The sequence below is a fragment of the Armigeres subalbatus genome, chromosome 3 (genome assembly GCF_024139115.2).
Source record: "Armigeres subalbatus isolate Guangzhou_Male chromosome 3, GZ_Asu_2, whole genome shotgun sequence".
NCBI classification, from domain to species: Eukaryota; Metazoa; Arthropoda; class Insecta; order Diptera; family Culicidae; genus Armigeres; species Armigeres subalbatus.
This window is the reverse complement of record NC_085141.1, coordinates 15,477,165-15,488,772: the sequence shown is the minus strand read 5'-3', so window position 1 is coordinate 15,488,772 and position 11,608 is coordinate 15,477,165. Positions and strand designations below refer to the sequence as shown.

The window sequence follows — 11,608 nt, the reverse complement described above, 5'->3', positions numbered from 1 at the left end:
CCTGGGATTGAACCCACGACCTCCTGCGCATGAGGCAGAAGCGGTAGCCATATGACCACCAAGCCCGTCAGGATTACAATTATCAAGCAATTGAGGGCAATTTGGCGCACTTGAGACATCAAGGAGGAATATCTATGAGAACGTTATTGCGATTCAAGGTATGGTTTTCACTCATGAATAAATCAGAAGGGTTGTGCACAAGACACGTCTACAAGGTAGACGTTGGACAACGTAAGGTCATCGTTGCGATGGATTGCCGTTACTAAGCGATTGTCACGAACACTATCTCTTAGATCAGTGGCTCCAAATCTTTTCGGGATCACGACATTGTAATATTTCCTACACTTACTTTACGTTGCTAGTTTTTAACCTTTGCTTGCAAATTGTCTCTGAACTAAATCAGAATGGTTTTCTTGTTTTCAAGTTCAGCACGTTTAGATGATGTCTGGAAGGTGAGCGACACGTTTCTGCCATTCTTTTTTATTGAAATCGACGAGCGAAATGATGTCTACCCTTTTGGTTACACTCTTCAAATCACTCCAGAAAAGAAACTCTGATTTCGAATCTTTTGATTCTGAGTCAACCTATAATAAAAATATATCTGTTCAAAAGAAATGATATTATTATGTGTACCATGAAAACGTGTTCATGATAGTCAAACTACAAAAAGGGTGCATTTTTTTTTCAAAGGTCCTGGTCGCGAACTTGTGAATGGTGGAGGGGAAAGAATGATTAATTGGGACACCTATACTTAAGAAATGTGTCACGGTGCCACGCGAGGTTTAGGAACTGGTAGTGTGGAAGCCACAACGGTAGGAATACCTAGGAAAAGGGCATGCCTGCGATCGAACAGCACTTAGGGGAAGATGCCCCAAAACGCCCTCCCCCCCATGCAAAACGCTTTTTGTGGTTTCCCTCATATTTACCGTCATTAATATGTCCGTAACAAAACTAGATCTAAAATTATGTAGGATAGGCGAAGAAAGTTTCAAAATAGTGCATGGGAAGGTCGGAAAAACCGAAAATTTCCACATTTTGAAGAAACATCTAACATTTTGGCGAGGCAAAACCCCCTAGTGGCAATAACCTACAAAGTACTTGCGTCTCCACGGACTATCCATACTAGAATGCTGATTCGCCGACGCGTGGTACTTTGTTCCCTAGGAGCCTCATGAGTTTTCCGGCAACAAAATATCACCACTTTTTTGAAATGTAAATATTATCAATATGATTGAGATTTTTGACAATTTTTGAATGGCATCAACTAGCTATCTTGTTTAACTGATGCATAATGTAAAAATACCCATGAATAGCGTTACAAATAAGACAATAGAGCAGTGTTTGCTTAGCTAGGGCATATTGCCCCCTTCCCTAACAAAGTTCTTGCGACCAGAATATTTATATAATTTGAGAAAACTTTCTCGATTTTTTTAACACGATGTCCGTTGGTTCACATACACATCCGTAAAATCAGTGCGTCAATGCCAAACTGTGACGCGGCATTGAACAAAAATAATCAACATGCGATACCACCACGACAGGATATGCCTTTGGTTGCCATATCAGTGCTAATGGCGTATGCCCACCCATCACGGCAAGATCACATATCCGACGGGAGGGATTTTTTTAGGACAAATATTGTTTTTATATCATCGATTATCTTATCAAGATTCTAGAAGAAGTTAGGGGTCACAGAAATTTGAAAAAAATATTTAATGGTTTTAATCAATCATTGCTACCTGCTAGGATTTCATATGATAGAAAATGTTATGGATCTAGCTATTCAAAGCAAACTACCAAAAAAAATCATTTGATTGTCAATGAATCTTTTTGGGAGCTCAGAATCCCTTACGGACCAGATTCAGAGGTCTTTGGTATGCCCAAATTTCGATATACCGTTTGAGTTTTGAAGAAAATTTTATCCGCGAGCTAGAAGCTCCGTTTAATCATGCTTTTTCATAACTTCTAAAACAATTAATTGTTCACAGCTTTCAACAACTTCTATTTTACCTCTGTTATTTGCAGATTTAAACAACTTTTATTTTATCTCTGTAAAACCTTTATAGTCTAAAAAGTAAAGTTTTGACAACTTTGAACGCTCTAGGAATTATAAAATGCATGATGTCTCAAAGAAAAATCAGTCTATTGCTTTAAGATCCCAAAAACCTATACACTATGATTATTGTTTGGACTCTGATTGACTGCATATCATCTCTAGCTTGCGGTGCGTGCACGAAAGTGCTTTCTTCTGGAATGTGACTTTGGCTCTGAAAAGAGGCGTTGTGGTGTTCCATCCTACTTGGATTCCCTCACCCGGCTAATCTTGCGACTGGTGATCGTTGAACTTGTTTTTTAGTGTGTTAAACAAGAGGCTTCGACTTCAATGCGCTCGAAGATGTCGTAAACTTCTTCGATGATTTCTGCTTTCACTATTGTCGTCTTTCAGCCTTGCTGCTGCCGCCTCCAGTACCGTTGCTGTTGCTACAGTCGTCATCAATGAGAATAGATAGAAGGTGAGGAAGAAGATCAAATGCAAGTGTATTAGTGGATGATGAAAAATGTAAACAGCAAATGGTGACGTACATATTTGCACGGCTTCTTATGGGAGCTCATTCGAATGTGAGAAAGCTTTTTCGCCATACACGGTAGGCACGCACACAATATATGGATTTCCATACCTTAGTATTTATTTTCATTGAGTCGTCATCGTTCACCGTCTTTTTTTCGCTACCTTGCCGACGCCAGCTTGCCTCGCTTCGATTCGCTTCGGTGTTGCCAGTACGGTTCGACGCGCGCTGCATGCACTGCTACTTTTATAAACAAATAAAATCTTGCAAAGAACGGAAAGACCCGTGTCTTACATCGATCAGATGTCCGGAGAATTGAAAGTTTCAATCTTGAATTTCAATTAAATTGACAAAATGCTGGATTGTTTCCTAGTCAATGAATATATAAAACTCTTTCCTGATTTTGTCGTTGCGATCAAATTAACTGAGCCACATTTACTTTTAATGATGCACCTTTCCAAACATTGACAACAAACAAATGCATTATTGTCCAGGATACAGATTTACGCGGAAAGATCCATTTTACGCCAAAACTTTATTTTTTAGAAAAAAAAACTGTTGTTCTACAAAATTGTTCGAAATAGTAAGGCCATCATTACGATGCTATTAAAAAATAGAGTGGCCAATCATATAAAAAAAAATATTTTTTTTTTATTTCTTGAAGTACTGACATGTTATGGTCTACAAAGTTGTAGCGCAGTTTATTCCAATATATTTTGCTAAAAAAAGCTTTTTCTGTAGCTCTTAAGTTGGCTGATTTAAAGCAATTTTATCTAATAGGGTGTACCTCAAAAAACAGTATTTTTGATCAACTTTTTTTGATTTAGATTTCTCGAAAAAGTCGTCTTCAGATGACTTTTAGAGCTCAAAAAATGCAACTTTTGATGTGTAAATATGCTCAATATATTTTTCCGATCAAAAGTTAAAATCGTTTTTCTGTCAAAATTACATTTTTTTTTTCATAAGTCGATATCTCCGGTTAGGGCAAACCAAATAAAGATATTAACACGGCATTTGAAAGAGAAATTCATATTTCTTATTCTGTCAAAAAATTGGGGATATGTTATTTTTATCAGAGCTTAAAATATTCATCTTCATGAAGCAAATTCAGTCCGAATTTTGATAAACATCGCATGAATATTCAAAACATAGAATGACATAGTCAGACGACTGCTCCACCAACTCATTCATTCGACTGTCACTGAGTGTGCTTTCTATGTGGAGAAAAAAACATAATTAGCATTGTTTATGTTGTTGTTTACCGTTGAAAGTGCCTCGCAGATGAAAATCAGATTCAGTTCTATGTGATAAATTACTTTACTCATTTGAAACATGTTCAGATTTCAGATAATTTATCAATTTGTAAAATGTGCATAAATATTCAATGACTAATATTCAACTGAATATTGACAGTCCAGAGCCGACTATGAATGTGTCTGGAAGTGAGCTGACAAGCGAAGAAAGGTGGACTTCACCAAAAATGTTCGATTATTTTACACTCTGATTTTTATCTCAAGTTTTACCAATTTTACTAAAATCCAGTTTTATCAAATAAATTGATATAACTAGACAACGGAAGAAGATACAGACAATATTCTTATAGCAAAACGCGTGTTTTGAAAAGCCTCAAAAGTCTTCAGAAAGTGACATTCGTGAAAAATAAAAAATTAAATGCGCAGTTTTTTAAATTGTTTTTCGAGAGACACCCTAATCCTGGTAAGTAAAATTCTTCTAAACAAGTGAGTTTAAGAGCTACATAAAAAGTTTTGGCGTAAAATGCATCTTTCCGCGTTAATCTATATCCTGGACCATAGTGAAATGTCATAAGTTTCTTATACCGCACAATGGCTACAGACGCTTCCGCTGCAAATACATATTGTGGCACAACCATCGCTGACGACCATCACCGCTACCGACGTTATCAATTCCATTAAATTTTCTGTCCCCTTGAAAAAAATCGTTTCAAATTAACTCTCTTCCTTTTGAAATGATGGTCCTGAAAAGAACATATTTATACTCGATGCGCTTTTACAACCATGAGCAGCAATCGAACGATTATTCGAATCTTACCAACAATGGTCACTCGATCGCTCGATGATTTATTACATTTTACAGGAAATTAGACTTGAGTCCTGCTGATGCTTGCGACGGCTATACGATGATTTACTGCAAAGCAGAAATAGACGCCCATGGGGTTAAATTCACTACTCAACCATCACACTAGGCAAAATACACACAATCGGTAGAAATATTTTCTGCAGCAACCATCAGCCGACGGCCGCCACAGGGACCGATACTGACGCTACAGAATTTTCTGCAGTCATCGTGAGATTGTGCTTTGTGATATGATAAAAATTCTCTCAATTTCATTTCCTTTCGTACATAATGTTCTTTTTGGCATTACATCCCCCACTGACTGTTTCACTGCCACCTCGCTGCCTAGTGTTTATTAAGCACTACCACAATTATTTACAGCAAGGTTCCTATGCCTGGTTACACGATGCCACCACGTTGTTACTTATTACACAAGGAAGTCGAAAAAATGTCAACCCGAGAACTTCCTAGACCGGACCGGGAATCGAACGAAGCCACCTTTATTTTATAGCCGCACATTTTTCCACACAGCTAATGAATGGCCCTTTTTCACATGATAGTGGCCTACAAAGGATCGATTAATTTTCAAAAATGCTTCTTTCAAATCAATAACAGCAGAAAAATAAGTCAGATTTCAGCGAGAAATTTCACATGTGCATCAAATACGGCAAATCAAACATCATTCTTTACAGAATAGTGGTCTTGGAAAGGGCCGATTTGTTGTAGTAATGTGCATCTGTAAATTGTTTTAAGCATTAAAGATTTTTACCCATTTTAATGCATATTGAATTATTGAATTGAAAAATTGCAGTTGCCTATTATCAAAAGCCTTCCAAGAAATTCGGGAAACTTGCTTTTAAACAAAAAATGACAAATTCAAATGACTTCGGAGCTCATAGTCCAATCAAACCAATTTTCAATAGGAAACAATTGAACAGGACTCCACGTCGAATGCATTTTGTTGTGAGCAAATCGTTTAAGGATAAGTGCCCGAAAAATGAGTGAGTTTTTTGCACAGGTTTCGCGCACAGACATACACACATACATACACACACGACGGTTACGGAGCTCTACAATACGCCAGGCATATGTGCAGGTAGTAATCACTCCAGGGGCCTGTAGCATAATCGAAATTGTACTAATAATATTAGTAGAGTAGCTTGTAACTAGTATTTTCTGTTGCATAATGAATCTACAAGTATGAATTTACAAGACTCATATTACAAGTAAACCGCACTAATAATATTAGTGGAATTTACAAGTAACTGTTGCATAAAGAAAATACAAGTACAAATTATTAGCGTTGGCTTGTAGGCTTGGCTTTTACAAGTATGAATGGTGCTGTAATTTAATTTACAAGTAGCTTTTATTTTATTATTTTAGCCGTGCAAAGTACTTATGCATCGTTTAATTGTTTTTAACGACTTAACAGAGAAAGAAACTATTATTCTAGTTGCTTCAAATTATCATATAATGAAATACTGTGCAATAAGAATAAATTTCTCGTTTCGATAGTGACTAATGAAACAAAACTACTCAAAAGTGGGTTGTTTTAGCTCAAATCCGTACTTTGGACCAATAACCCAATTTTAAGTGAAATGAGTTTCCTAACACTTAGTAGTTTAACTTAATCCACTCAAAACATATTAACCAGTAGTTTAACTTAATCCACTCAAAACATATTAACCAAAGCTGAGTTTAGTTTACCCAAAGTTGACTTTATTCATCTCAAAATTGAGAATATATTAATTTACTGAAATTTATATTATTGTTTTATTGTAGTATTATTGTATTATAATACTAAACAATCTCATTTAAGACCATGCATATTGCTTTATGTTTAACAACAATCATGGGAAACAAAAGAAAAACGGAAAAACTACCTAAATTTTGAGTAGAATTTATTACGATATTTTCATCAGTTAGTAAATAGTTTGAACAAAAAAAGAAATCGTCCAAATTTCATAATCGCGAATTATAAGCAAAACCTAAACTCGCATAAGTCTCACAATACACGTAAATTAAACCCTCTTCAAAAACCCACAACAAACAAGTCTAGCGGGATTCGATTAGTCATGGAGCATACGTTCGCGTAACTTACAAATCGCCTTAATTAAAACTTAAGTCAATCCCAAAGACCACGTAAAAACGACTCCAGTGTGCATTACATTGGCTTCGTTAAAAATGCCAATACCACGAAGCCGGCCTAAACCACGGAATCAATAAATTTACAGAGAGTGTTCCGTGCATACCTATCGCAGTCAAAATATATATTCTATTTATCCACAAATTTGCAAACAAACGTATACAAATCGTTTACCTCCGCATTGACAGTGAACTGTCGGATGAATTTTGACAGGTAAATGAACCTGACGGACTTGTAATTTCAACCTTACTAATAATACAAGTACTAATATTATTAGTTGGCAAAACATTATTATGCGACGCAAGTTACAAGTACTTGTAATTTGTTGACTTGTAACTTGTAACTTGTAGCTAATATTATTAGTCTGATTATGCTACAGGGCCCAGAACTAGTTTCCTGGTCTGTCAAATAATTGTTCATTGATGATGTTTTGGGAATTCCAAGGCGTCGCGCGATAGGTGTTCAATCACATTAAAAAAGGAGAAGCTCAAATGTATTTCAAATCAAGCTTAATTGAAGTTCTGACAGTAAATCTTGATGTTTGATACGTTGCAAGAGTACATCAAAATGTCTCGAATCACGCTCTATTGAAGATGTTTTGAATAATCTTGAAGTTTGAAACATTGTAAGTGACCACTTCCCTAAAAGATTCAGATTTTGTTTGTTAACGATTTCGGGAATACTATTTTTGAGTGCGGAGAGTCCAGTTTACCACCATACCACGGAGCGTGTCGAAAACCACTATTTGAGCTTTCAAATGTGTACTCTGTCTAACATGCTTGGTGAAATCATGAAGTTTTATACGTCCCAAGATGGGTTTTGGAATGCATCGAAAAGTGGCTACTTCCCCAGGTCCCGGCAAGAAGCAGATCATATCCAAACTCATCGAAGTGCCGACAAATAAACTTTTTTGATCATGATTTATGTAATCTTCTTCTTCTTCTTCTTCGTATTGGCATTACATCCCCACACTGGGACAGAGCCGCCTCGCAGCTTAGTGTTCATTGAGCACTTCCACAGTTATTAACTGCGAGGTTTCTAAGCCAAGTTACCATTTTTGCATTCGTATATCATGAGGCTAATACGATGATACTTTTATGCCCAGGGAAGTCGAGATAATTTCCAATCCGAAAATTGCCTAGACCGGCACCGGGAATCGAACCCAGCCACCCTCAGCATGGTCTTGCTTTGTAGCCGCGCGTCTTACCGCACGGCTAAGGAGGGCCCCGATTTATGTAATCATGAAGTTTAATATGCTGAAGGGCCATTTTCAAAGCTTGCAGGATAGCGCTTAAAAAAAAAACCATCCCACCGCGTCAATTTATTTATTGTATGCTAAGATGTATAGGAAAATCGAAAAAGGAATCAAATCATTCAAATCTCACAAGTCTTCCATAGTTGGCACAAGAAGGAAAAGTAAACAATGATCCGATCAGGTTAGAAAAATACTTGCCGTGGTCTGCACGCAGAATGGAGACACACTAATAAATGAATAAATGGTTCATCCAATATTTCCTTGAAATAATCGAACTGCGCAAATCGCTATTGTGTGTAGGTGGAGTGAATCAGAATATTTAAGTACAAGGGGATTGAACATCGATTAGCTACGTAAGCGCCTTGCATTCTACCATTTAGTTCCGCTCATTCAAGAAAAAAAATCATAATGTAGGAAACTAATTATACTTTCTACTGCGAACGCTTATGTCACTACACCAAATCATCGACTCTCTGCGTGTTTGTTGCGTGTGTTGATGTTACGCTCTTGTCAATAATTCTAGAACAACATTTTCAAAGGGTGATGTTGATCTAAACCTGCTGTGTTCTGATTTGGAGATGGAAGGTTTCGCGTGCTTTCGACAGTTGACTGAATAATAGGTTGATCACAATACAGTTTACATAATGTGTAATAATTATCACAATTAGTAATGACTGTAATTAATTGTAATTAGTAATGCCCGTCGATTTGACACTGACAGTAAATTTAGAATTCCAATTAATAGAGAGTTTCCTGGCGATTATGATTTAATTGCATTTGAAAGGAAATGGATAGTAGTTTGGATGTTTTGGATGATCTCACAAAGTATTTAAGGGTAAAAAAAAGAATTTGCGAGATACTAAGTACGATTTTTTGCAGTAATCAAACAATTTAGATCGCCAGTAGATAGAAGAATCAAATCCGACAGCATGTTACATAAATTTCACGGTAGAAGTCTCCTTTTAAAGAAAGAGAAATTGATTGTGTCTAATCATTGATGATAGCACCAGGGTTGCCACATTTAAATCTGTATTTTTTCTTCAGGAAATCTTCATATCTGTATCTCAAGTAAAAAAATCTGTATTGAAAATCTGTATCCATCTAAACCCAATCAAAATGGTTTTTGAACAAACTTTGTTTTCAAAAATATGTAAATTTGATAATTTGTGAAAAAACCTATCGAGGGTCCGTCTTTAACTATTGTAGTCACTTTAGCGGACCAACTGCCCAGTCACACTGGACCTACTGAAAAGAACTACTGTTTCTGGATATGTGAATAAAGGCTTGTTCTCTTTTATTATTCCTTGAGCTTTTTCTGAGACCACTTTATTCAAATATAGTCCGAACATTTTACCAAGCATTTTACGGAGCATAATCTGGTTTCAAAATCGTTGATTTGCATAAACTGTTAATAAAAAGTAAAACCTGCCAGAGCCAATATGCTCTGTCTTTTCAAATTAAGATTTGCTAATATGGTAATGAACTGTGATAAGATCAGTTTGGCGAAGAATTATTTTATAAGCCCTTAAAATCTTATTGAAAACAGTTATTTATTAATAGCAAATTATTTATATAATTTTTATTATAATTTTCAGTGCAGAAATCTGTAAAATCTGTAATTTTGCTAAAAATCTGTATATCTGTATATACAGATTCTTGGTCACCATTCTACCCCAAAAATCTGTAAAATACAGAATAATCTGTATATGTGGCAACCCTGGATAGCACAAGTCAACATCAATTCACCATGTGTGGAAATCTCATTAACTGCCCGTGCTTGCGTTGAGCTAATTTAGGGATCTACGTCGCACAAATTCGCCTGCTTTTAATTGAAATCTATAAAAACGACCAATCAAACGAAATTGATTCCGAGCGGAACGAACGGCATCAGCTTCTGCTTCGGCTGTAACCCCCCTTGGGGACGGTTCCAACCAAACGATAGTTCGCCACTACACACCAGCATCAAATTTGCCACTGGCAATCATCCGGTCCATGTACACTGGGAAGGTATGTGTATCGTAATTGTAATTGTTCCATCCCAAAATCATCATTAAAGCAACAACCAATTAACAGTAAAAAAAATCATCTCTCGCCAGGCCAGGTCAGTTCAACGAGTTCAACGGATCGGACCATCGAGACAGGCAGCATCATCGGTATCGGGGCAATGGGGGGGCGGTCGATGTAGGGCGGGAAATGGAAGCAACCATAAAAGTGAATCGTTTTCCATCCGTATCGAGAATTGGTCCGGTTGCCTAGCCGTTTGGTCGGTTGAATGGAGGAATTGGTGATGGCAATTTTATCGATCCCACTTGTTCGTAATCCTAATCAAGTGGGTGAACTATTAATTGCTTGTTGCGTTGAATTAGATGATTTTGGCGTACTATTTTGTATGAAGAGGAAGGTTGCATGTAAATGAGTTGTATTTATTTTAGCTAATGTGAGGAAATAAATGCTTCAAGGTTTTCTCTCAAACAATCAAAACAATTGTTCGTAACACAAAAAACGATCAAATCGATGCTTTATTACGCCAATACTGTGATAGCCCATTCCAAGCCCAACTTCATGACTCCATCCTTTATGAACTGTGCACCAACTACATAATCGCCTGTCGGCAAAGGCAAGGCTTCCGGAAGCTCAAATTTGTAGTTCTGAATGGTGTAGTTTCCTTTAGGCACAGGGCACTCCCCTTTCTTAACAATATTGGAAACCTCTCTTAACTTCGGCAATACCAACGTGTCCGTATTGATAAACTCGCAGAAGGGCATCTGTCGCTGTAAAATTGTTCGATGATTGCCGGTCACGGGGCTCTTGTAATGCACTGAGTACTCGAACACACAATCGTCACCAATGTTCACAAACGTTAGGAAGGTGCCGGAAACTACCAACAGATTACGCGATTTCTTCGTGATTCGTAAGGTACCTTGGTTGTAGAAATCAGGATCGCTTCCCGGATTCATGCGGTAGCTATTGATTGTCACGTCTGTTGCGTCAATTAGTACTGCGGCGGTCAAGAACATAACAATCATGAACTTGAAGGCCATTTTCGCAGTGTCAGTCCGATACGAAATTGAAATGATGTCACCAACCAGCGCCAGATATAAAACACGAATGAGGCGGTGATTGCAACTATAAGCGATAGTCCACCGATTTAGCGGAAGGATTACGTTGGCAATGTAGACAAACTTCCTATTATTAGATATTTATCTATTTGGTATGTGTCTACAACAGTGGCGTAGCCACGGGGGTGGTTTTGGGGTTAAAACCCCCCCCCAGAGACAACATTTTTGGAAGAAATTTTTTTTTTCGAAAAAAAAAATGTTCAGAAAACCCCCCCCAGACTAATTTTCTGGCTACGCCACTGGTCTACAATCTACATGGAAAAGGAGGAATGTTGGCATTCAGTCTGAACAGACCAGTTTACGCCCTTCTAAATTTACAGGAGAGATTCTTAAAACAGGTCAGCCCTTTTGCATTTTCAGGGGTAATACTTTTGAATATCCAGGGAATCTTATTTTACATATTTATGGCTCTTCATTCCAACTGGAA

The 11,608-nt window shown here is 37.2% G+C and overlaps 1 protein-coding gene across 1 annotated transcript; it reads right to left on the bottom strand.

Annotated features, from left to right (window-relative positions):
- Positions 1-10,584: 10,584 nt before the first annotated feature.
- Positions 10,585-11,103, bottom strand: LOC134221493 (uncharacterized). The gene has a single exon (XM_062700687.1). The coding sequence runs from the start codon at positions 11,101-11,103 to the stop codon at positions 10,585-10,587; it is 519 nt and encodes a 172-aa protein (XP_062556671.1).
- Between the last annotated feature and the right edge of the window lie 505 nt (positions 11,104-11,608).